Genomic DNA, 26999 nt, shown 5'->3' with positions numbered 1-26999 from the left:
AACTCCATTTTATTTACCAGTCTTGTTTCCCTTAATATTCTCACCCAACAAAATGCTACCAATCTCATTTTTGAAATTTTCAGTTGATCACCTGTACCAGCAGCTTTTTGTGGGAGGGAGTTCTAGATTTCCACTATGCTTTGTGCTTCTTGACATCACCCCTGAATGGCCTGGCTCGAATTTTATGGTTCTGCCCCCTTTTTCTGGACTCTCCCACTAGAGATAATAGTTTCTCTCCACTTTATAAAGCAATAATGTTTAAATATTGTAAGAGGTTCTGTAACAACTTTTGTACTGTGATTTGTGTAATTACAAAATCCTTGTCTGTATTGTGCTAATCTGTGACTGACATTGTCCTGTCTAAACATGTTTGGGTGGTAAGGGGCTGGGGACTGGGGAACCAGTCTCTTGTGCCCTCACAGCCAGGATTAGAGAAGCTGGTAATGCTCAGTTCTGTCCGTGGATGAGTAACCCTCTCAACCTACCACTCCCCGCACCTCACCACCCCACATTTTAGGTTCTTGAGCCAGGGAGGGGCCTTCATCTAATTCTCAGGAATTAATTCCAAAATCTGGAACATGGTGTGTCCGATTACAATGCAAGGTGTTAACACATTGCGATCAAAGATCTTTGGCTTGTCGGAGACATTGCTTTGTTTAAAATGGCAGGGAGAAGGATTTCAGCGTGAATGCATTGCGCTAACATGGAACAGCGCACTTTTAAAACTAAAGAATTTAATCAGCGATGGTTACGTATCACTCACTGGGAATGGTTTTGTAGAGGTTGGGATAGGTTTCAAACTGCTGCTGTCTTGGAAGAAAGAACAGTTCCTTCCTGTGACATCGATATCCCTGAATAGAGATCCAGTAATGAATGGTCCATAACATTTAATGAACCATAGAACCGTTACGGTGCAGAACGAGGCCATTCAGCCCATTGTGTCTGCACCAGCCGAAAAAGAGAAAAAAAGAAACTAGGTGCTAGTTAATTCCAGACGCCCACCACTCTCTGGGTGAAAAGGTTTTTCCTCATGTCCCCTCTAATCCTTCTACCAATCACCTTAAATCTATGCTCCCTGGTAATTGATCCCTCAGCTAGAGGAAACAGTTCTTTCCTGCGTACCCGATCTAGGCCCCTCACAATTTTGTACACCTAACCTATGAAATGTAAAGACTTTATTTTGCATCTTCTGACAGATACAATGTGTAAAATTCTGATCTCTGAATGTGTTTAAAATGAATGTACGCTTATAAAAAGCGCTGTTGTATTTCATTTTGCTTCCTCCATCTTTGTTGTTGCCACGTGAACCAAATGAACACAAGCCAGGCGAGAGAAACTGAGAAACCCAGGAATGCTGGGAATATGTGCCAGAGGTGGGAGAAGATCCTGGGGACCCGGACTAATGCTCCAGAGACATTGGTTCAAATCCCTCAGTGGAATTTAAAATTCAGTTAATCAATCTGGAATAAAATGCGAGTCTCATTAATTATGATTGTGAAACCAGTGGATTGTTGTAAAAACCCATCTGGTTCACTAATACCTTTCAAGGGAGGAAATCTGCCATCTGTACTCAGTCTGGCCTGTATGTGGCTCCAGACTTACAACAATGTGATCGACTCTTAACTGTGGTGTGAAATGACTGAGTAAGCCACTCAATTGTACAAAACCACTACAGAAAAGTCAAAATAAGAATAAAAGTGGATGAACCACCCGGCATTGACCTAGGCCCTGGAAGTGACAACAGCAAACCCAGCCCTGTCGACCCTGCAAAGTCCTCCTCACTAACATCTGGGGCCTCGTGCAAAATTGGGAGAGCTATCTCACAAATTAGTCATCCTCAAGGAATCATAACTTACGGTTAATGTTCCAGACACCACCATCACCGTCCATGGGTATGCCCTGTCCCACCGGCAGGACAGACCCTGCAGAGGTGGTGGCACAGTAGTATACAGTCGGGAGGGTGTGGCCTTGGGACTGCTCGACATTGACTCTGGTGGAGGAAGTGACCAGCCAAATAACCCATTCCTCAGCTTAACCCCCCATCGCAGCCCTCCCAGTGCCTCCTTCCTCCTGCAATTGCTTTTGGTGGTGCAGAAACCAGAACATTGGTCTTGTGGCATTGGATCAAACATGGGTGAGGAAACCTCCTGCTGGTTATCACCTACTGCCCCAACACCACCCCCCCACCCCCACCATCTCCACCACCGCCCCCACCACTGTTACCAGCCTCAGCCGATAATTCAATACTCCTCCATATTGAACACAACTTGGAAGAAGCGCTGAGGATGGAAAGGGCACAGAATGTGGCTCTGGGTGGGGGACTTCAATGTCCATCAAGAGAGTGGCTCAGTAACACCATAGAAACATAGGATGGATACAGCACAGAAGGAAGCCATTCGGCCCGTCGTGTCTTTGTCAACTCTCTGCAAGAACAAGCCCCACTCCCCCAACCTCTCCCTTGCAATTTTTTTCTCGACATATAATTGTCCAATTTCCTTTAGAAGGCCACTATTGAATCTGTCTCCACCAAACTCTCAGGCAATGCATTCCCCATCCTGACCCCTCGCTGGGTACAAAAGCTTTTTCTCATGTGGTCACTACTTCTTTAGCCAATCACCTTAAATCATATCCTCTAATTCTCAATCCTTCCGCCAATTGGGAATAGTTTTTCTCTATCTGCTCTGTCCAGCCCTTTCATGATTTTGAACGCCTCTATCAAATCTCCTCTTAACCTTCTCTTCTCCAAGGAGATCAACCCAGTTTCTCCAAAGTATCCACGTAACTGGAGTTTCTGATTCCTGGGGCTATTCTCGTGAACCTTTTCTGCACTTTAATGCTTCACATCCTCTGTGAAGTGTGGCACTCAGGGCTAGACACAAAGCTCTAGTTGAGGCCGAAACAGTGTTTCATACAGATTTATCATAACATCCTTGCTTTTGTATTCTATGCCCCTATGAATAAAACTCCAGGACCTTGTATCCTACTGACCGAGCTGGCCAAGTCCTGAAGGACATAGCTGCTAGACTGGGTCTGCAGCAGGTGGTGAGGGAACCAACAAGAGGAAAGAGCTTATATGAGCTCATCCCGAACAATCAATCTATTGAGATGCATCTGTCTATATCAGTATTGGTAGGACACTCGTTATGGAGATAAAGTGTGTCTCTACCACCATGTTAACTAGAATAGATTTCGAACAGACCTGGCAACTCAAAACTGGGCATCTATGAGGCACTGTGGGCCATCACCAGCAGCAGAATTGTATACAACCACAATCTGTAACCCCATGGCCCGGAATATCCCCCACTCTACCATTCCCATCAAGCTGGGGGATCAATCCTGGTTCAATGAGCAGTGCAGAAGCATGCCAGAAGCGGCAGCAGCAGGTATACCTAAAAATGAGTTGTCCAAAACAGGATGACATACATGCCAAAGAGCGGACGTAGCATGCAATAGACCGAGTTAAATGATTCCACGACCAACAGGTCAAACCAAAGCTCTGCAGTCCTCCCACATCCAGCGTGGTGGTAGCCAATTAAGCAACTAACCAGAGGAAGAGTTTACACAAACACACTTTCAACTCAGGGCCAAGCTGAGAGCCCAGATAACCATTACGCCTGTTGAAACACCTGCAACTCAGAGAAAACATTGTTTGATTGACAACCCAGGCTCTCTGATCTCTACTGTCAATTTCACAATGTCTGTTTGCCAAACGTGAAATGGTTTCAAGGGTTTGTGGTTTTTATTATTGATAGTTTAAAGGGTCTGGATGATTGACAATTTTATTGGTTTGTAGTGAAATTATTTTTTTTCTATATGGGAGAAAGTTATGAATGAATTACTTTTATAAAAGGCTTTTTTAACACATCCTAGTGTCACTATAGGATTCATTGCTCCAATACAGTGTATAATGGGTTAATGAGCATGGAAGTACCATAGCTTGGCATGGGGGTGGGTGGGTGGAAGGGCAGAGATTGGTATGGGGGGGCTTGAGGAGGACCTTTTAGAAGATCCCCTCATGCAGACTAGGGCTCGACTCCTCTGAAGGGCTGTGAACCACAACTCTTTAAAAACTGGCCCGATTCCATGAAAATTGCGGAGGGGTAGGAGATGCCTCTCTGCACAATGGAGCCGGCCAGGTTGGGAATGCCGGGTGTGGCCTTTTGACAAAAGCCAGACCAAACCCTTTAAAGGCACTCCCAGAAATCAGAAGCTTGGGAATAGGGTTGGGAATCCTGGAATTAGGACCTGCCTGCCATTTCCAAAGTGCTCCCAAGTCATTGTGACTCAGTGAAAGTGCAGGTCCAGGTGTCCAAGTGCAGAGTTCTCTGACTTTCCTCACAGATAATGATGAGTATTAACTGTCATTATGATGTTTCTCTGCTGTGAACGGAAGTTTGCACACACACAGATGTCAGTCTGTGCAGACCTTTCTATGTAGATTCCTACTTCAATGGTCTTGAACTGATTTAAGGTTTTTTAAAAGCTTGGCTGTTTGTTCTGAAAGGTTTCCTTTGGAAACTCGCCCGCTCCTTCACCTCTTGGTCAAACACAGAGTTTAACTGTTGGGTGACCAAGCGACTGACAACTTGTTTCTGTTTCCTGCTTGAGTGAAGTCACAAATTTCATTCTGATGTCTTGTGGCTCGAGCAGTCACATGACTTGCCAGGTGATGACCTCACTGGCCAGGGTGACCTTACAATTGATTTGTGAAAAGGTGGTTTGATTGTTAACCTTTTAATTTTAAAATTATTTTTCGGGGTGGTCATGGTAACAGTACAGGTTTAGGGGTTCATTCTATGAACATGGTTCCTGAAAGGGCTTACAAACCCTCTGTGCTCAGATTTCCAATGTGAGTTCCTCAGTATAGGAAAGTTAAGGTTAAATAAAAACATATAAAGGTTACAGCACAGAATTAGGCCATCTGGCCTGTTATCCGCCAATGCCTCTCCACTGCCATCCAGCTGGGTGAGACTCTGCTCACATGGTTCCATTATCATCCAACCAATTGTAGTCAGAGAATCACTTGCTTGTCATTGTATTTTAAAGGGAGGTTAACCGAAATGGTTTTACTTAACTCTTGTTTGTGAGGTCCTGGGGGAGGCTGTCCCTCATTCAGAGATTCTCAGTGTCTGATCAAGGGACCTGGCATCAGGAAGGGTGGGGGTAGGGTGCCCATACAGAGCCATCCCACTGCCCTTGCTGCCGGCACTCCCCTCTATGATTCCCTGTTCGTCACTTCCTATGCTTGGGTCCCTCAATGTCTCAATGTTCCTGGGCTTCAGGCAGGTGGACTACCCACAGTCGCCACCACTGTTCTGGTGGCACTGCCATTCACCAGAGCTACTGGCCTGATTGGTCGGCAGCTCTCGGTGGGAGGGACTTCTGCCCCCCCGCCGTGGTCCTTGACCCCAGGGAAGGGTCGCCACTGCCCAGTTAAGTGCCTAATTTGCACTGTTTGGTGGGCCTTCACGAAAAGCAGTTGCGTGAGTCTCTCGCTGGCTCAACAGCTCTACACTAAATCCCACCCCATGTCTCTCCGCTCCACTACTGACCTAAAAATAAATCTTGGGTTCAGCTTTCCTCCCTCTCCCTGTGTGTGATGTCACTCTGATGTCACTTTTTTGATACCTCACGTTTCCCATTTGTCCCTTTATATCCAACCAGAGATTTCCTGGCAATGCCTTTTGAATGTCTGACTAGCTGCAGCTAACTTTCTATCCTCAATGGGAGATTGGGCTTGGACCGTTCCCCTTATACAGCACCATTCCTGGAGTTCAGGTCCAATAGTTAATTGTGGGTTACGTGGATCAGTCAGGTTAGACCAGGGCATCATTTCTTCCACGAGTGACTTTTGACACTGCAGCTGGCCTGCATCACCCAGGACATCACAAAGATCAGCGGCGATGTCAGAAAGACGTTTGACACAGAGACACACGTGGGCCACCCAGTACCAGACACAGGAAATAGGAGGAGTAGGCCATTCGGCCCAGCGATCCTGCTCTGTCATTCAGGTCATGGCTCATCATCTACCTCTTACTCCATTTTCCCCCCACTATCCCCATATCCCGTGATATCATTAGTATCCAGAAATCTATTGATTTCTGCCTTGAATATGCTCAATGACTGAGCTTCCACAGCCCGCTTGGCTAGAGAATTCCAAAGATCCACCACCCTCTGAGTGAAGAAATTCCTCCTCATCTCGATCTTAAATGGCCTGCCCCTTTTTCTGAGACTGTGTCCCCTGGTTCTAGACACCCCAGCCAGGGCAAACATCCTATCCATATATACCCTGCCACGCCCTGTAAGAATTTAGTAAGTTTCAATGAGATCACCTCTCATTCTTTGAAACTCTAGAGAATACAGGCCCAGTTTCCTCAATCTCTCCTCGTAAAACAATCCCGCCATCCCAGGGATTAGTCTGGTGAACCTCCATTGCACTCCCTCTATGGCAAATATATCCTTAGAGAAGGAAACCAAAACTATACACAATACTCCAGATGCGATCTCACCAAGGGTCTTACAATTGCAGCAAGATATCTTTACTTTGGGCACTGCACCTCAGGAAGGATATGTTGGATAAACAATGGCCAGGACACCAAGGAGAACTGTTCCTCTCATCTCAGTAGAATTGCATGAGATTATTAGGTCCACCTAACAGGGCAGAGACGACATCCAGGGCTGTGATTTTTAACTTGCACCTGCACCAGGTCCCAACCCTGCCGGCAACACACTGCCAAGTCCTTCATTACCTGGAGATCGGAGGCTGGATTTTCATCTCCCAATGGGGGTGTGAAGTGGGTCAAGAAATGCTGAACTTTGTTCTTTTCAACAAGAAAAAGCTATTTTCCTTTGCCTCCCGACTCCACACCATTTTCCTGTGGCCTTGGGTCAGCAAGGTCTTGGGAGCAAAATCCACATCAGCACACACACCTCTCCCAGTGTCGCTTTCCCTATTGTGAGGATCACAGGAACATTGTATTTCCTCCCACACACTATTTTCATGTGCTGGTGTAAGTAACTGAACACACTTCCTTGGAGAGCTTGTGACCACTGGGAAGAGCCCGCTAAGGAGCTGGGAACATTGTGAAAGGCAAGTGTAAAATGGTTTGACACCTTCAAATGTGGATGTGTTTTTAATGCAGTGATTCATCATAGGGATCTGTCCCCAAAGATACCCTTACATTGACCAGCATTGTGTAAGTGTAACTTTCCATTGGAGAAAGTGACATGATGCGTTAAAAATGTAAAAAAATGAAGTCCTGTCAACCTCTCTTGTAATATTTTGTGATGCAATTCAAATCAACTGACACCATTGGCTGTTAAAAATACTTGCTTTTGAAAGTTGAAAGAAACTTCTGTACTTGCTCCCTTTCATTGACAAGCACTCTGCTTTGGCATGGAAATGGGACATCTGTTCTTGGTTTCAGGCAATGTAGCTGGAAGCTTTTGTTATGACAGCTGTGGCCATTATGAATGCTTGGCTACATCGCAAAAGCTAATTATGGCTTCAGCTCAGCAGGCAGTCTATTGATCCAAGAACAACTGAAACTCTTAAGAAGCCTTAAAACAAAATATGGCTTGATGTGACTTCTTGTCTGTTTACAAACCTAATAGGCACTTAAAGGATTACAATTTTCTTTGCACTAGCTTAGATTCTTCAGTATCAATGATGGTGTGTCTGAATTCAGGTTTTGTTTTAAGATGTTTAATTTTTCCCAATGATTTTAAAGTGTTTCCATTTGATATTGCATGGCTCCTGAGGGCTGTATATAGTGGATACTGGGTGAGTGGCTATGAAGGGCATGGTGATGGCATGACAATCTGAGGGGGCATGGACAATCTGAGGGGCACTGGGTGCCTTGGGGATGGTAAGGGAGCATTGAAGTGGCATGGGCGATCTGAGGTGGCATGGAGTGACATGAGGGGTGGCGGGGAGGTAAGGTTTAGGGGGCCTTTAAACGATTTTAGGAGCTGAGCTGCTGTCTTGGAGAACCGAGACAGGCTTTATTAGTGGCCCGCCTACGTACCAGACTCCTCACGTACTCCAGCGGCGCTTGCAAAATGCACTGCAAACCCAAACCAAGTGAAAAGACAGAAGTCCTGGGCAAAGTCACAGATGGGTCGGGGGTCGAGTTTTCCTGAGCCCACAGGAAAATCCGGGCCAAGGTATCTGTTGTATAATTGTACCAGCGGCTAACAGGCTCCTGTGAACTCATCTGCTACCTTAATGCAAACTTTAACCAATTTATCTTAAATGGGCTTATTTTAAATAAGTCAACTCCGGCCTTAGAGTGGTCGACTCGGGAGTGTCAAAAAACACGTTAAAACCGTCACAGAATAATTAACACAGTCATTTTCAGCCTGGAAAATTAAACATGTCGCTTCACTTTCAGCCAGGAACAGGTCACAGTTTTACACCAATTTCTGATTTCATGACACATTTCCAGTATTCATCACTGTTCTGACTCTAACTACAGTTGTAAAGGAGCCTTCAGTTACATGTCTGGGTGCTCTGAAACATGGAAGAGAGCGGCGGGGACACATTTCTTACATGCCTCAGGTATAACCTGCATGCAGACTATGCTGTCAGTGAAGACAGAGGAGAAAGACCAAAGTGCTGTTTCTCTAAGGGACTGCGTCCATGCTGAAGTTCAGTTTCTGCTGTATGACCTCCACCACCACCCCCCCAACCCACCAGGCTGTTCTTTCTGAGCTCTGGCCAGGTAATGCTGAACACCCAGATGGGAAAGACAACAATCTAAAACAATGTTTTCAAAACAGAGCTCGCTCATTTATTTAGAACATTAAATTCCAGCCCAGTTAAACAGGCCGTTAACAACAGCAGAAACAAACTTGGTTCAGTCTGGATGTGATCAACAGAGGATCCAACCCCTGCAGTTACAGGTGAAGTTGATGGTGTCTCAGCAGGTCGGAGGACTGAGTGAATCCTTTCCCACACAGGGAGCAGGAGAAGCGCCTCTCCCCAGTATGAGTTCGTTGGTGTTTCAGTAGATACCTTTTGCTTTTAAATTTCTTCTCACAGTCAGAACATTGAAAAGGTCTTTTATCAGTGTGAACAAGTTCGTGTTCAATCAGGTGGGAGGACTGTGTAAATCCCTTCCCACATCTGGAGCAGGTGAATGGCCTCTCCCCAGTGTGAATTTGCTGGTGTCTCAGTAGGTGGGACGAATCAATGAATCCCTTGGCACACACGCAGCAGGTGAACGGCCTCTCCCAAGTGTGAACTCGCTGATGTGTCAGCAAATCCTTTTTGCTTTTAAATCTCTTCTCACAGTCAGGACACTGAAATGGTCTCTTATCAGAGTGAATGAGTTTGTGTTCGCTGAGGTGGGGTGATTGAGTGAATCCCTTCCCACACACGGAGCAGACAAAGGGCCTCTCCCCAGTGTGAGCTCGCCGGTGTGTTAACAGGGCAGAGGACTGAGTAAATCCCTTCCCACATACAGAGCAGATGAATGGCCTCTCTCCAGTATGAATGCGCCGATGAGTTTCCAGCTCATAAGGGTAATTGAATTCCTTCTCGCAGTCCTTACATTTACATGGTTTATCTCCAGTGTGGCTACGCTCATGCCTGGTCAGGCTGGATGACTGACTAAAGCCGCGTCCACACACAGGACACATGTACGGTTTCTCTTTGCTGCGAGCAGGGCTCTTTGCTTCCATGTCCAAAGGACAATGACATTCAGCTCCTGAAGAACCAAGCGACTCTGTCAGATCCTGACGCGACATTTGGTTTGTGTTTTCTGCCGACAAATCCTCCCTTTCTAATACACTCTAAAATTGAATTAAAAACGGAGAAAAGGGAGCGTGAAAGAGAATCCACAAAAAAACACAAAGGCAGGTTTTGAAATTGAACTTAATCAATCTGCTCATTTGTGGAGTCAGCACTGGGAAAAAGTGACCATGAAAACTGCTTGATTGTTGTAAAAATTTAACTGGTTCACGAATGTCCTGCAGGGAAGGGAACCTGTCACCCAGTCTGGACCTACACAAGATTGTGGACTTGAGGAGTGAGAGAGAGAGGTGTGGGTCGAGCTTGTCAAGTATGAAGTCTTAACACATTTCTTTCTCAACCAGAATTTTGAGTGAGCCTCCCAAATCCATGGCTTTCAGCATCTGGAAAGGCAAGGGCAGCAGGTGAACAGAAACCATAGAACCATAGAAATGTTATGGTGCAGAAAGAGGCCATTCAGCCCATCATGTCTGTGCTGGCCAAAAAGAGAAAAAAGAAACTAGCCGCTCATTTTAATCCCACTTTCCAGCACCTGGTCCGCTACGGAAGTAGCCTTGCAGGTTACAGCACTTAAAATGCAGATCCAGGTACCTTATAAATGAGTTGAGCATTTCAGCCTCAACCACTAACTTAAGCACTGAATTCCAGACACCCACCACCCCCTGGGTGAAAAGGTTTTTCCTCATGTCCCCTCTAATCCTTCTTAAATCTATTCCCCCTGGTAATTGACCCCTCAGCTAGGGGAAACAAGTCTTTTCTGTCCACCCTATCTAGGCCCCTCATAATTCTGTACACCTTAATTAGATCACCCTTCAGCCTCCTCTGTTCTAAGGAAACAACCCTGGCCTGCCCAATCTCTCCTCATAGTTCCAATTTTCAAGCCTTGGCAATGTTCTTCTAAATCTCCTCTGCACTCTGTCCAGAGCAATTATGTCCTTCCTGTAATGTGGTGACCAGAACTGTACACAAAGTTCCAGTTGTGGCCTAACACCAACGTTTTATACAGTTCCATCATTACATCCCTGCTTTTGTATTTAATACCTCGCCCAATAAAGGGGAGCATTCCATATGTTTTCTTGACCACCTTGTCCAACTGTCCTGCCACCTTAAAGGACCCGTGGACATGCACTCCAAGGTCTCTCACTTGCTCAACCCCACTCAATAACTTCCCATTTATTGAGTATTCCCTTGCTTTGTTTGCCCTCCCCAAATGCATTACCTCACACTTTTCCTGATTGAATTCCATTTGCCACTTCTCCACCCACTCAACCAAACCAGTGAAATCATTCTGGAGTTGACAGCTATCCTCTTCACTATTAACTACACAGCCAATTTTTGTGTCATCTGCAAATCTCCCAATCATACTTTCCACATTTATGTCCAAATCATTAATATATAGAACAAACAGCAAGGGCCCAACACCGAGCCCTGTGGAACACCACTGGAAACCGTTTTCCATTCACAAAAACATTCATCAACCTTTACCCTTTGTTTTCTGTCACTGAGCCAATTTTGAATCCAACTCGCCACCTTCCCCTGTATCCCATGGGATCTCACTTTTCTGACCAGTCTGCCATGTGGGACCTGATCAAATGTCTTACTGAAATCCATGTAGACAACATCTACTGCACTACCCTCATCAATCCTCTTTGTTACTTCCTCAAAAAATTCTATTAAGTTAGTAAGACACGATCTTCCCCTAACAAAACCATGCTGACTGTCCCTGATCAGCCTTTTTAAGTGACAGTTATCCTGTCTCTCAGAATTGTTTCCAAGTATATTATGGTCACTATCTACAAAATGGTCCCCCACAGCTACTTCATCCACTTTCCCAGCTTCATTTCCTAAGATTAAATCGGGAATTGCACCCCCTCTTGTCGGGCTTGTTACGCGCTGGCTAAAAAAGTTCTCTTGAATGCAGTTCAAAAATTTTCTGCCCACTCTGCCCTTCACATTGTTTGTATCCCAATTGATATTAGGGTAGTTGAATTCCCCAATGATTAGTGCCCTATTGCTTTTGCACTCATAAATCTGTCTACATATTTGCTCTTCTAACACTCTTCCTTCCACACTATTTGGGGGTTTATATAGACTCCTAGCAGTGTGGCTGCCCCTTTTTATAACTTTTAGCTCAACCCATATGGCTTCATATGATGCTTCATTTATTATATCATCCTTCCTCACAGCTGTAATTGATTCTTTAACCAATAATGCTACACTCCCACCTTTTTATCCCACTCCCTATCCTGCCTGAAAACTCTATATCCAGGGATGTTGAGCTGCCATTTTTGCCCCTCCTTAAGCCAGGTTTCCGTTATAGCAACGATATCATGTTGCCATGTGTCTATCTGTGCCCTCAGCTCATTGGCTTTATTTGTTATACTCCTTGCATTTACACAAATAACTTTTAACACTGCCAAATTCCTGTACTGTGCACTTCTTAACCTGTGCTTCTTCTGTCTTTCAGAGTCACTCACTAATTCTCCATCTCCCGCTCCTTGCCCCAAATTTGCCCTCAGGTTCCCATTCCCCTGCCAATGTAGTTTAAACTCACCCTCCCCACCCCAAACAGCACTAGCAAATCTCCTTGTGAGGATATTCATCCCGGTTCTGTTCAGGTGCAGACTGTTTCCACCTACCCCAGAACCGGTCCCAATGCCGCAGAAATCTGATACCCTCCCTCCTACACCAGCTTTCCAGCCACATGTTTATTTGCTCAATTCTCCTATTTCTAATACTTGCACGTGGGACTGGGAGTAATCCTAAGATTACTGCTTTAGAGGTCCTGCTTTTCAATCTCCTTCCAAGCTCCCTAAAGTCTGCTTTCAGGACCTCATTCCCTTTCCTACCTAAGTCATTGGTACCAACGTGGACCATGACCTCTGGCTGATCACTCTCCCCCAGAAGAATGTCCTACAGCCATTCTGTGATAACCTTGGCCCTGGCACCAGGAGGCAACATACCATCCTGGAGTCACGTCTACGGCCACAGAAATGCCTGCCTGTTCCCCTAACGAATGAATCCCCTATCGCTACTGCTCTTCCCTTCTTCTTTCTCCCCTCCTGTACAGCAGAACTGCATGTGGTGTCACAAACTTGGCTCTGACTGTACTCCACCAGGGAACAAATGCCCTCACCAGTATCCAAAACTGAAAACCGATTGGTGAGCTGCAGCCCTGCACTATCTGCCTAATTTTCTTGGACTGCCTGGCGGTCACCCATTCCCTTTTTGCCCGCAGGCTCCTAAGCTGTGGTATGACCACCTCTCTGAACATGCTATCCATGTAGCTCTCAGCCTTGCAGATGCGCCACAGTGACACAGCCGCCGCTCGAGCTCTGAAACCTGGAGCTCGAGGTTCTGCAGCTGGTGACACTTCCTGCACATGTGGTCATCTAGGACAACGGTAGCGTCCATGACTTCCCACATATTACAAGACACGCATTCCACACGACCAAGCTGTCCTGCCATGGCTTCGATTTACTTCCCTTGCATTAACTTTATTTTTCTTTGGTTTACTTATGCAACTTTATTTTACCTGCCCTCAACTTAACTTTATTTCCCTATTACTTACGTTTCTTACTTAAATGTTTAGTAGTCCCTTCTTTTAAAAAGAAAGTGATTTTCTAATTCTCAGCTACTTGATGACACTCCCTTACAGCTGTTTCTCACCAACCAATGACCTTACGTTTCTCCTGAGATGTTAGGTGCTGCTGACTGCCTGGCCCATTAAAAAACCCATCAGGTTCACTAATGTCCCTTCGGGAAGAAAATCCTGACTCCAGACCCTTATTTGGCCTAGTAAGCCACTCAGTTCAAGGGCAGTTAGGGTGGCCCAGGTACGCAGAAGGCCAGGGACCGACTTCGGCATTCAACACCCACCCTGATTCAAACTGGCACTTAATCAATCCACCTGTGTTTCTGCACTCAATTCTGAGTGAAGCCAGCAATAAAACAAAAGTAAAATATCAACTGTAAAGTGAACACCAATCATGCTGCATGAGAAGAGAGTGCTGATTGGTAGAGGCATTGCCATGGAGAATGAATGGCTGGGTCTCTGGCCATCTCAAGCTTTTATTTAGTTGAAAAAGGTGCAATGCATGGACATGATCCTTTTGTCTGCAATGGATAGGGCCCTGTGTGTGGATATATGTAGCTTCTGGCACTTGTGAGTGAGCCACACTGTGAGCCAGACTGATAATCTTAAATTGGTTGTCAGTGTAATTCTTAGCACACAATCAGGTTTGTTTAGCATGTGCTGTCCAATCGTGGAATCACGTCTAATATCGGACACTTTGTTTTGAGTTTTGCAAGTATGGGCTGGTTGGGTAGTCAGTACTTTGCCTTTTGCAAACAGCCGAAGGGATGTGCAGTCATTGGGATGTGTAGTCTACATACCTGGCATCACACTGGCACTAAAATTCATATACTTGACAGCACATCTCTTTTTTCAGCAATAGTCAAGTTCTGTACTATCAAGCGATTAAAAGTAAAATACTGCGGTTGCTGGAAACCTGAAATTAGAAAATGAAAATGCTAAAAATACTCGGCAGGTCAGGAAGCATCCGTGAAGAGAGAAACTGAATTAACGTTTTCAGGTCGCTGACCTTCCGTCAGTCTGCAATTAAACACTTACCGACAGCTAATGAGTAATGGCGGCCACAATTCCCATAATCCCCCGCGTCCCAGAAACCGCTCCATCCAACGCGTTCATTTCCCCCAGCGCTGGCAGTGCGCATGCTCCAGAGTGCTAGCCGCGGGGCATTCTGGGCGGCTCCTTTCTTGTGAGTTGGACTCGGTGCAAACGGGAGAAGAAACTGGGAAGCGGCGGCTCGAACGGAATGGCGCTGCACCACCGCTTTAATGATGCCCCTCGCCCTCCCGGGACTCTCGCTGCACGTTCACCGAGACCCGCAGCTCTGATTCGGGCTCTTAGAGTCGATGAAACTCAACTTCACTCAGGCCGCCTTCGCTCCTGCTGAGGAGCGCGCATGCGCCGCGCAAACAGGCGGTCTCCAAGGGCGGGGCCATCCTGCTTTTGCGCACTGCGGCCCTTCTCATGGAGATAGGGCGTATTCTACCGCGCGAAGCATTCTGGGCTGGACCGCCATTTAATGTAATACAACCAAGAGGAAATTCATGGGTCATAATCGTAGAGAAATAAATTGGCAAAAACAGTGAACATTATCTACTCATTCCCACTGGTGTCACGCAAAATGAATATATTAATTACAAAGCATTTATTCGATTTGAATTTAAATACTTTAGTTGACAAACTGAACATGTTTCTTTTATTGTATTTTTCAACTCAGATTCATGGCCTCATTTTTTCTCTTTTTCTGAGCCTCTCAACTTCATCTGGCAGTAGTGATTCATTGTCTTGGGATCCAACAGGAAAGAACTCAGAGGCTGGAGGGCCAAGGGAGCAGCGTGTTCCGCAACCAATTGTGGTGTTTGAGCGGTGGAGCCTGAGTTGGCCAGTTAGGTGAGTCGGTGCAAACCCTTCGTAAATAATTCATCTTTTAAAAGTTCACTCAACATTTGTTTTCTCAACAAAATTGTTTAACATTTTTCAGTATTTGATTTTCCTGGAGTTCATGTTATGAGTTTGTGTCACTTCAGTGGCAAGTGGACCAGGTATTTAAAGGTCATTAATTTCTCTCTTTCCACATTACTGCTCCTTTTAAAGTTGCAGAGATTGATCTCCCCCTCAATCTGTATCTATTTGTGACATTTAGAGGGACAATGTTTCATCTTTCTGCACTTTCAGTAGTTAAGCTAACACCCTTTCCTGTTTAATAGTGAGTCAAATTCTGGTGGCTTCAGCATTTAAAATTCTCATCCATTTGTTCAAATCCTCCCATTTCTGTTACCACCTGCAGCCCTCCAAACTTCTGAGGTCTCTACGTTCCTCCAATGTGGCCTCTTGTGCCTAGGGCCAGGGAGAGAAATCATAGGCTCCAGTGCTTCTTCTGATTCTGAGCCCCTTATCCCCCTCCCATCTCTTTTAATCCTCTCTTTCACATCCTTCGGGTGCCCAGAATTGGGAACTATAGTCACAGTGGGGTTGAACTGTTTTATATAGGTTTAGCAAAATGTCTTGGCCTGTGTACTCTATGCTTCTATTTATGAAGCCCATTGAAAGCTCAGACTTTACAACCATGGCTTTGTCAGACAATTTCATACAACTTGCTCATATTAGGCAACCAGCTCTGCTTCTTTGAACCAGGCCCTATGCAATATACAGGCAGAAACATCCAAAGACTTGACCCTCACAAGCACCACAAACACCAATCCTATTTACAAATGAGAATATCTTCAACTAGTAGTGACATATTCTATTGGTGCATAACTCCTGGTTTCACTTCCAAGTTTAAAAATGGCAAAACCTTCCAGTAAGTTAGCACCAACCAATTCACCTCCAATAACTTGCTATTTCTATCTGCACAAGTGAGCTTTGTTAACATAAAAAGTACACTTTGCATTGAGTGATAAATATTTTCTAATTTTAAATTGAAACTAACCACTGCGCAGGCCAGGCAGCATCTGTGGATAGAGATAGAGTTAATGCTTCAGGTCCTTGATCTGCACTAGTTCTGACAAAGGGTCACTGACCTCTGTTTCTCTTTGCACAGATGTCACCTGATGTGCTGAGCATTTCCAACACTTGCCATTTTTATTGGACCAAAATAACCCCTTTTGCCAACCCTCCAAAAACCAACCGGACTTCTTGTCAGCTTCTCATTCCCTTTCAGCAAGTAACCCAGCAGCAGCTGCTTGAGATCTGGTTTGGCACATCATTAAACATGAAATGCAAAAAAAAATAGTTATGGTATGGGGAAAACATAAATAATTTTCTGAACAAAAAGAAATTCAAAACAAAAACAGAATTACCTGGAAAAACTCAGCAGGTCTGGCAGCATCGGTGGAGAAGAAAAGAGTCGACGTTTCGAGTCCTCACGACCCTTCAACAGAACTGAGTATAGTTAGGAGAGGGGTGAAATATAAGCTGGTTTAAGGTGGGCGGGGGGGAGAGAGAAGTTGAGGGGGGGTTTGGTTGTAGGAACAAGCAAGCAGTGATAGGAGCAGATAATCAAAAGATGTCACAGACAAAAGGATCAAAGAGGTGTTGAAGGTGGTGATATTATCTAAGAAAATGTGCTAATTAAGAATGGATGGCAGGACACTCAAGGTACGGCTGTAGTGGGGGTGGGGTGGAAAGACTGACAAGGTATTAGTTGTAGATTTTAAAATAATGGAAATAGGTGGGAAAAGAAAAATCTATATAAATTATTGAAAAAAACAAAAGGGAGGGGGAAGAAACGGGGTGGGGGTGGGGATGGGGGGAGGGAGTTTAAGATCTAAAGTTGTTGAATTCAATATTCAGCCCGGAAGGCTGTAAAGTGCCTAGTCGGAAGATGAGGTGCTGTTCCTCCAGTTTGCGTTGGGCTTCACTGGAACAATGCAGCAAGCCAAGGACAGACATGTCTGACACCTCTGACACCTTACGTCACATCAACAATTTCCAGTTCCCTGGCCCCAACCGCTTCCTCTTCACCATGGACGTCCAATCCCTCTACACCTCCATCCCCCACCAGGATGGTCTGAGGGCCCTTAGCTTCTTCCTTGAACAGAGGCCCAAACAATCCCCATCCACCACTACTCTCCTCCGTCTGGCTGAACTTGTTCTCACACTGAACAATTTCTCCTTTAACTCCTCTCACTTCCTCCAAATGAAAGGTGTGGCTATGGGTACCCGCATGGGCCCCAGCTATGCCTGTCTCTTTATGGGGTATGTGGAACATTCCTTGTTCCAGTCCTACTCTGGCCCCTTCCCACAACTCTTTCTCCGGTACATCGATGATTACTTCAGTGCTGCTTCATGCTCTTGTCGGGACCTGGAAAAATTTATTAATTTTGCTTCCAATCTCCACCCCTCCATCATTTTCACATGGTCCATCTCTGACACTTCCCTTCCCTTCCTTGACCTCTCTGTCTCAATTTCTGATGATAGACTGTCCACCAATATCATTACAAGCCTTCCAACTCCCACAGCTACCTCGACTACAGCTCCTCACACCCCGCTTCCTGTAAGGATTCCATCCCATTCTCTCAGTTCCTTCGCCTCCGTCGCATCTGTTCTGATGACGCTACCTTCAAAAACAGTTCCTCAGACATGTCCTCCTTCTTCCTTAACCGAGGTTTTCCACCCACGGTCGTTGACAGGGCCCTCAACCGTGTCTGGCCCATCTCCCGCGCATCCGCCCTCACGCCTTCTCCTCCCTCCCAGAAACATGATAGGGTCCCCCTTGTCCTCACTTATCACCCCACCAGCCTCCGCATTCAAATGATCATCCTCCACCATTTCCGCCAACTCCAGCATGATGCCACCACCAAACACATCTTCCCTTCACCCCCCCGGCGGCATTCCGTAGGGATCGTTCCCTCCGGGACACCCTGGTCCACTCCTCCATCACCCCCTACTCTTCAACTCGCACCTATGGCACCTCCCCATGCCCATGCAGAAGATGCAACACCTGCCCCTTTACTTCCTCTCTCCTCACCGTCCAAGGGCCAAAACACTCCTTTCAAGTGAAGCAGCATTTCACTTGCATTTCCCCTAACTTAGTCTACTGCATTCGTTGCTCCCAATGCGGTCTCCTCTACATTGGAGAGACCGAACAAAAACTGGGTGACCGCTTTGCAGAACACCTGCGGTCTGTCCACAAGAAAGACCCAAACCTCCCTGTCGCTTGCCATTTTAACACTCCACCCTGCTCTCTTGCCCACATGTCTGTCCTTGGCTTGCTGCATTGTTCCAGTGAAGCCCAACGCAAACTGGAGGAACAGCACCTCATCTTCCGACTAGGCACTTTACAGCCTTCCGGGCTGAATATTGAATTCAACAACTTTAGATCTTAAACTCCCTCCCCCCATCCCCACCCCGTTTCTTCCCCCTCCCTTTTGTTTTTTTCAATAATTTATATAGATTTTTCTTTTCCCACCTATTTCCATTATTTTAAAATCTACAACTAATACCTTGTCTTTCTTTCCACCCCACCCCCACTAGAGCCGTACCTTGAGTGTCCTGCCATCCATTCTTAATTAGCACATTTTCTTAGATAATATCACCACCTTCAACACCTCTTTGATCCTTTTGTCTGTGACATCTTTTGATTATCTGCTCCTATCACTGCTTGCTTGTTCCTACAACCAAACCCCCCCTCAACTTTTCTCTCCCCCCCCGCCCACCTTAAACCAGCTTATATTTCACCCCTCTCCTAACTATATTCAGTTCTGTTGAAGGGTTGTGAGGACTCGAAACGTCGACTCTTTTCTTCTGCACCGATGCTGCCAGACCTGCTGAGTTTTTCCAGGTATTTCTGTTTTTGTTTTGGATTTCCAGCATCCGCAGTAGTTTTTTGTTTTTCAAAACAAATTCAATGTCAAAGCAATAAATTGATAATTAAAAAAAATGTAATTAATAAAAATTACCATTAAAAAGTACCAAGCAGCAGAGCTAACTAATAAAACTGTTTTTGCCATTTCGCTTAAGAAACAGAGATAGAGATAGAGACTAGGCCCCAAGGCTTGATCACTGGGGAAGGGGACAGTGTCGAGCTAAGGAGTTGTGTTTAACTAACAACAACTTTGCATTTGCCCCTGCTTGTGCACATTCCAAGGTAGCCTCGGTGGAACTCAAATGAAAGTTGGGGTCAGAAGCAGGTTGGCTTTCAGTCTGGGTTATTCTCCTCTCCCTGCCTGCTATGTGGATAGGGTTTTGGGGAAGGAGAGGGGGAGGATGTGTATATGGCTGTGTGTGTCCAGTTCATTCCCAGTCTCAGGGTTCTCACTCTCACACTCATTATCAATGGAGGACCGAAGTTAGGAGGGAATATGGGAACATAGAAACCTTCGAAGAACACATTCAGAACCTGTGGAGGAAGTAAAGCCTGAGCCTGTATTGGAGAAGGAAGTTGCTGAAGACCCATAAGACCATAAGACATAGGAGCAGAAGTAGGTCATTTGGTCCATCGAGTCTGCTCAGCCATTCAATGAGATCATGGCTGATCTGATAATCCTCAACTCCACTTTGCTGCCTTTTCCCCATAACCCCTGATTCCCTTTCTGATTAAAAATCTGTCTATCTCAGCCTTGAATATACTTAAGATCCAGCTTCTACAGCCCTCTGTGGTAAAGAATTCCACAGATTGACTACCCTCTGAGAGAAGAAATTCCCTCTCATCTCTGCCTTAAATGGGTGATGCCTTACTCTGAGATTATGCCCTCTGGTCTTAGACTCTCCCACAAGGGGAAATAACCTCTCAGCATCTCATTCTTCTAAACTGCGATGAGTAGAGGCCCAACCTACTCAACCTCTCCTCATAAGAAAATCCTTCCATACCCAGGATTACCCTATTGAACCCCTGGGCTGCCTCCAATGCCAGTATATCCTTCCTTAGATAAGGGGACCAAAATTGTTCACAGTATTCCAGGTGTGGTCTAACTGGTGCCTTGAATAGTTTTAGCAAGACTTCCCTATTTTTATACTCCATTCCCTTTGAAATAAAGGCCAACCTTCCATTTACCTTCCCTATTACTTGCTGAACTTGTATGTTGGCTTTTTGTGATTCATGCATGAGGACCCCCAAATCCCTCTGTGCTGCAGCTTTCTGCAGTCTTTGTCCATTTAAATAATATTCAGCTCCTCTATTCTTCCTGCCAAAGTACATAACCTAAAATTTTCCCACATTATATTCCATCTGCCAAGTTTTTGCCCACTCACTTAACCTGTCTATATCCCTCTGTAGACTCTTTGTGTCATCCACAAACTTGGCGATAGTACATTCACTTCCCTCATCCAAGTTATTAATATATATTGTAAATAATTGTTGTCCCAGCACTGATCCCTGAAACATTCCACTAGTTACAGGTTGCCACTTTGAAAATGCCCTCCTTATCCCATCTCTCTGCCTTCTATTAGTTAGCCAATCCTCTATCCATGCTGAAAGCAAAATACTGCAAATGCTGGAAATCTGAAACAAAAACAGAAAATGCTGGAAAAACTCAGCAGGTCTAACAGCATCTGTGGAGAGAAAAACAGAGTTAACGTTTTGAGTCTGTATGACTCTTCTTCAGTCTTTATCCATGCTAATGTACTATCCCCAACACCTTGGGCTCTTATCTTATTATGTAGCCTTATGTGCAGTACCTTATTGAATGCCTTTTGGAAACCCAAATATATTACATCTATCCTGCTTGTTACCTCTTCAAAGAATTCTAATAACTTTGTCAGGCGTGATTTCCCCTTCATGAAGCCATGCAGACTCTGCTTGATTAGATTATGCATTTCTAAATGCTCTGCTATTACACCCTTTATAATAGACTCCAACATTTTTCCAATTACGGATGTTAAGCTAACTAGCCTTTAGTTACCTGCTTTTTGTATCTCTCCCTTTTTGAATCAGGGCATTACATTGGCAGTTTTCCAATCCTCTGGGAGTTTTCCAGAATCTAAGAATTCTTGGAAGATTCCTACCAGTGCATCTGTGTTTCCTGTACTTCCTTTAATATCCTAGGATTGAACCCATCAGGTCCCAGGGACTTATCGGCCTTTAGCCCCATTAGTTTCCCTAGTACTTTTTCTCTAGTGATAGTTATTGTATTTACTTCCTCCCCCCCCTTTTGCCCCTTGATTATTTACTATTTTTGGAAAGCTGTTAGTGTCTTCTATCGTGAAGACTGATGGAAAATATTTATTCAACTCTCCTGCCATTTCCTGATTCCCCATTATTATTTCTCCAGCCTCATTCTCATAGGGGCCTATGTTCACTTTGGCCTCTCTCTTCCTTTTTATATATTTAAAGAAGTTCTTACTGTCTGTTTTTATATTACTTGCTAGTTTAACCTCAAAGTTTATTTTCTCCCTCTTTATTTTTTTGGTCATCTTTCGTTGGTTTTTAAAACTTTCCCAATCCTCTGGTTTACCACTAATCTTTGTCACATTGTATGTTTTTTTTTCAATTTGATACTATCCTTAACTTCCTTGGTTAACCATGGTTGGTTTATCCCCTTCCTTGAATCCTTCTTCCTCACTGGGATATATCTTTGTTTGTGAGTCATGAACTATTTTCTTAAACGTCTGCTATTGTTCATCAACCATCCCAGTCCATTCCAGCCAATTCTGCCCTCATTCCTTTGTAATTACCCTTATTTAAGTTTAGCACAGTTGTTTCTGACTTAAGTTTCTCACTCTCAAACTGAATGCTACATATTATGGTCACTGTTTCCTAGGGCATCCTGTACTCTGAGATCATTTATTAAACCTGCCTCATTACACGTTACCAGATCCAAAATAACCTGATCCCTGGTTGGATCCACAACATATTGTTCTAGGAAACAGTCCTGAATACACTCTATGAATTCTTGCTCATGTCTACCCCTGCCCATTTGATTTTCTGATCTACATGAAGATTAAAGTCACCATGATTAATGTACTGCCTTTTTACAGGCCCTCTTATCTCCTGATTTATTCTCTGTCCGACAGAATAGCTACTGTCAGGGGGCCTATAGACTACTCCCACCAGTGTCTGCTTCCCCTAATGATGTCTTACCTCAGCCCATATGGATTCTACATCTTCCGATCCAAGATCATTTCTTGCTATCGTACTTATTCCATCTTTAACTAACAAAGCTACCCCACCACCTTGTCCTTCCTGCCTGTCCTTTCGAAAAGTCACATACCCCTGAATATTTAGTTCCCAGCTTTGATCTCCTTGTCACCATGTCTCTCTAATAGCCATAAGATCACACCCATTAACCTTTATTTGTACCGTTAATTCATTTATTCTGTTCAGAATACTACATGCATTTAAGAGCCATTAATTTTGCCTTTTTACCATTTTTTTCTCCCTTTGACCCAATTTGCTAATTTTTTAAATGTTTATACACTCTGTCCCTTCCTGTCACACTCTGAGTATTAAATATCTAAATAGCTGCCCTGCAATGCTGCCATATCCTATTGCTCTGTAAACCTACGTATCCCCTCTCCAGAACCCTCCCCCACTCTATTTGGTTTAAAGCCCTCTCTACAGCTTTAGTTATTTGATTCACCAGGACACGGGTCCCAGCACGGTTCAAATGAAGCCTGTCCCACTGGAACAGCTCCCTTCTACCCCAGTACTGGGCACCAGTGCCCCATGAACTGAAACCTATTCCTCCCACAGCAATCTTTGAGCCACGCATTTAACTCCTTGACTTTATTTACCCTTTGCCAGTTTGCCTGTGGCTCAGGTAGTAATCCTTAGATTATTATCTTGGAGGTTCTGTTTTTTAATTTAGCTCCTAACTGTGCAGATTCTTTCAGCAGAACCTCCTTTCTAGTCCTATTAATATCATTAGTACCACCGTGGACAATGACAACTGGATCCCTCCTCTCCCACTCCAAGTTCCTCTCCAGCCGTGGGGAGATGTCCTTAACCCTGGCACCAGGCAGGCAACACAGCCTTCGGGACTCATGGTGATGGTTGTGGGGAACGGTATCTATCCCCTACTTATACTGTCCCCTACCACTACATTCCAATTTCTTCCCCTCACTTGAATGGCTGTCTGTTCCATGGTACTGTGGTCAGTTTGCTCATCCTCTCTGCAGTCCCCACTCTCATCCTTGTAAGAACCTGGTAACTGTTGGACAGTTGCAAGGGCCGAGGCTCCTCGAATTTCCCCACCTGCCGATCCAGCACCTTGATCGGGCTGGGGATTCCAGAATGTTCTCCTGGGCTTCAGTAACAGAAAGAATCTGCCCGCGGGTGGCATTGTCCCCACTGGTGGCATTCTACCTCATGTTGTCAAATCCCTGACACCACAGCCTCAACTGGAGACAAAACCAGAAATACAGATTCCACCCCCAAGGCCTCTCGATCAGCAAATTCGGCAATGCCTGGTGTTCCACCATTGTTGGATGTAGCTGCAGCTGTTCAGAGACATCACAGCTGTTTCTCCCACTCAGGAACACTTTGACAGCCTGAGTTTGCAGAATAGACAAACCTATTTTCTGATATATTTTGACCTTTTAATTTATCTTATGTGGTGTTTGTTTGGTATGGCCTTAGAAAATAGTTAGAATACTTCGTCTTGGAGGCTTCAATTTACAGGATTCAATTGGAAAAAAAACAAAATTGTTGCCATCGAAACTGGCCAGATGTGCCGAGCCAGGCAAAGGAGAGGCAGTAGTTGCCGGGTTGAAGTCAGTCTGGGGTCCAGGAATTAGTTCCAGTGAATTGAAATGGAGAGGTTGAGCCCGAGGAGGAGGCCACTTACCTGTACTTTACAGGGTAAGAGATAGGGAATGGGTGAGGGAAACCTGCTCAAAACAAACTGTCACCAACCTGCTTGTGCTCCAGCATAAGACCATAAGACGTAGGAGCAGAAGTAGGCCATTCAGCCCATCGAGTCTGCTCAGCCATTCAATGAGATCATGGTTGATCTGATAATCCTCAACTTCACTTTTCCTGCCTTTTCCCCATAACCCTTGATTCCCTTACTGATTAAAAATCTGTCTATCTCAGCCTTGAATAACGACCCAGCCTCTACAGCCCTCTGCGGTAAAGAATTCCACAGATTGACTACCCTCTGAGAGAAGAAATTCCTCCTCATCTCTGTTTTAAATGGGCGATCCCTTACTTTGAGATGATGCCCTCTGGTCGTAGACTGTCCCACAAGGGGAAACAACCTCTCAGCATCTATCCTATCAAGTCCCTAAGAAACTTATATGTTTCAATAAGGTCGCCTCTCATTCTTCTAAACTCCAATGAGTACAGGCCCAACCTACTCAACCTTTCCTCGTAAGAAAATCCCCCCATATACAGGATTAACCTAGTGAACCTTCTCTGGACTGGACCAAAACTGTTCACAGTATTCTAGGTGTGGTCTAACTAGTGCCTTATATAGTTTTAGCAAGAGTTCCCTATTTTTGTATTCCATTCCCTTTGAAATATAGACCAACATTCCATTTGCCTTCCCTATTACCTGTTGAACTTGTTTGTTAGCTTTTTAGGATTCATGCACGAGGACTCCCAAATCCCTCTGTGCTGCAGCTTTCTGCAGTCTTTTTTTATTTAAATAATATTTAGCTCCTCTATTCTTCCTGCCAAAGTAGATAAATTCGCATTTTCCCACATTATATTCCGTCTGCCAAGTTTTTGCCCACTCACTTAATCTGTCCATATCTCTTTGTAGACTCCTTGTGTCATCCTCATCATTTGCCTTTACACCTATTTTTGTGTTGTCTGCAAACTTGGTGATAGTACATTCACTTCACTCATCTAAATCATTAATACATATCATAAATAACTGAGGCCCCAGCACTGATCCCTGCGCCACTCCACTAGTTACAGGTTGCAATCCCAAAAATGCCCTCCTTATCCAAACTCTCTGTCTTCTATTAGTTAGCCAATCCTCTATCCATGCTAATATACTACCCCCAACACCATGGGCTCTTATCTTATTAAGTAGCCTTATGTGCAGTACCTTATCGAACACCTTTTGGAAATTCAAATATGTTACATCTACTGGTTCCCCATTATCTATCCTGTTTGTTACCTCCTCAAAGAATTCTAATAAATCAGGTATGATTTTCCCTTCATTAAGCCATGCTGACTCTGTTTGCTTAGATTATGTACTTCTAAATGCTCTGCTATTACATCTTTATAGACTCCAACATTTTCCCAATGACAGATGTTAAGCTAACTGGCCTAGTTACCTGTTTTTTGTCTCCCTGCCTTTTTGAATAAGGGTGTTACATTAGCCATTCTTCAATCCTCTGGGACTTTTCCAGAACCTTAGGATTCTTGGAAGATTACTACCAGTGCATCCACTATCTCTGTAGCTGCTTCCTTTAATATCCTAGGATGCAACCCATCAGGTCCAGGGGTCTTATCAGCCTTTAGCCCCCTTAGTTTTTCTAGTACCTTTTCTCTTGTGATAGTTATTGTGTTTATTTCCTTCCCCCTTTTGGCCCTTATTTAGTATTTTTGGAATGCTATTAGTATCTTCTACCGTGAAGATTGAAGCAAAGTATTTATTTAACTCCTCCACCATTTCCTGGTTCCCCATTATTATTTCCCCAGCCTCATTCTCTAAGGAGGCTATGTTCACTTTGGCCTCTCTCTTCCTTTCTATATATTTAAAGAAGCTCTTACTGTCCATTATTATATTACCTGCTAGTTTCTCCCTCTTTATTTTTGGTCATCTTTTGTTGGTTTTTAAAACTTTCCCAATCCTCTGGCTTACCACTAACCTTTGCCACATTGTATGTTTTTTTTTCAATTTGATACTGTCCTTAACTCCGTTGGTTAACCATGGTTGGTTTATCCCCTTCCTTGAATCCTTCTTCCTCACTGGGATATCATTACCTAAATACCTTTGGTTCAAGGCTGCCATATCCTTTTGTTTTGTAAGCCTACATATCCCCTTTCCAGAACCCTCCCCCAGCGTCCCCAGCCAACTCAGAGAAGATTTAAGGAAGCAGCACTCCATGATGGCAAGACTCAAACAGAAGTCCACGAGGTAAGTAAGAAAGGAATCTGGCGTGTCCTACTACTTGACCAATGATTGCTGTTGTTCAGAACAACAGCAATCATTGGCCGATTAGCCTGTCAGATTGGCTGCTTTGGCCAATAAACATCCAGATTGACAGGCTACTTGGCCAATGAGCCCGGGCCCCCTAGAGGCATGGACACCAGTCATTAGCACCGTTCGCACTCCCCTCTTGTGGGCCCTGCTTGTGCCTCCCCCTCCGCCCCCTCTATTTTGTTGCATCATGAGTGACCATACGTTTCATTAACTTGGCCTAAAGACCAGGCTCCAATCTTTGGTCACCTGTCATAATGTCTTTCGCTCTGTGTCAGTTTTTGACTGGTTACTCTCTAGTATGGGCTCACATAGTAAGAAGTACCACTTGGGAAAGTACTGGAGGGTCAAACAGTGACTGGGACTGAACTTCACCATCACACAGCACCTTCTGGAGAGAAAGGAGCAAAATCCAAATCTGGAATTCAAACAGCGGGGATGTGGCGGGGAGGGTGAGCGTGTGTGGCGGGGAGGGTGAGCGTGTGTGGCGGGGAGGGTGAGCGTGTGTGGCGGGGAGGGTGAGCGTGTGTGGCGGGGAGGGTGAGCGTGTGTGGCGGGGAGGGTGAGCGTGTGTGGCGGGGAGGGTGAGCGTGTGTGGCGGGGAGGGTGAGCGTGTGTG

General features: G+C 44.9%; 1 protein-coding gene and 1 long non-coding RNA gene across 4 annotated transcripts; one reads left to right on the top strand and one right to left on the bottom strand.

Moving 5' to 3' along the window:
* Positions 1-8779: 8779 nt before the first annotated feature.
* On the bottom strand, positions 8780-14535 carry LOC144671316 (uncharacterized). Of its 3 annotated transcripts, none has more exons than XM_078533140.1 (2): positions 14388-14535; positions 8780-10137 (listed from the first exon to the last, which is right to left on the bottom strand). In XM_078533140.1, exon 2 carries the CDS (start codon positions 9748-9750, stop codon positions 8899-8901), a length of 852 nt encoding a protein of 283 aa, XP_078389266.1. In that variant the 5' UTR covers positions 9751-10137; positions 14388-14535; the 3' UTR covers positions 8780-8898. The 3 variants fall into 3 exon arrangements, with proteins under 3 accessions (XP_078389266.1, XP_078389265.1, XP_078389267.1); XM_078533139.1 differs by having other exon boundaries at positions 8780-9793; XM_078533141.1 differs by lacking the exon at positions 14388-14535 and adding an exon at positions 14150-14240 and having other exon boundaries at positions 8780-9793.
* Positions 14502-26332, top strand: LOC144671317 (uncharacterized). Its single transcript, XR_013573903.1, has 3 exons — positions 14502-14535; positions 15064-15236; positions 26230-26332. It is a non-coding gene; the product is annotated as an uncharacterized LOC144671317 (long non-coding RNA).
* Positions 26333-26999: the final 667 nt, after the last annotated feature.

This window comes from Cetorhinus maximus, chromosome 32, assembly GCF_964194155.1.
Source record: "Cetorhinus maximus chromosome 32, sCetMax3.hap1.1, whole genome shotgun sequence".
Taxonomy (NCBI): domain Eukaryota; kingdom Metazoa; phylum Chordata; class Chondrichthyes; order Lamniformes; family Cetorhinidae; genus Cetorhinus; species Cetorhinus maximus.
This window is presented reverse-complemented; position numbering and strand designations above follow the sequence as displayed.

What these genes read in the sequence shown, in the direction of transcription:
- LOC144671316 (XM_078533139.1), bottom strand. Translation starts at nt 14,452, where the DNA reads ATGGAGCGGTTTCTGGGACGCGGGGGATTATGGGAATTGTGGCCGCCA. An exon ending in CCATTACTCATTAGCTGTCG is followed by an intron (nt 9,794 to 14,387) that starts GTAAGTGTTTAA and finishes TCAATTTTAGAG; the next exon opens with TGTATTAGAAAGGGAGGATT.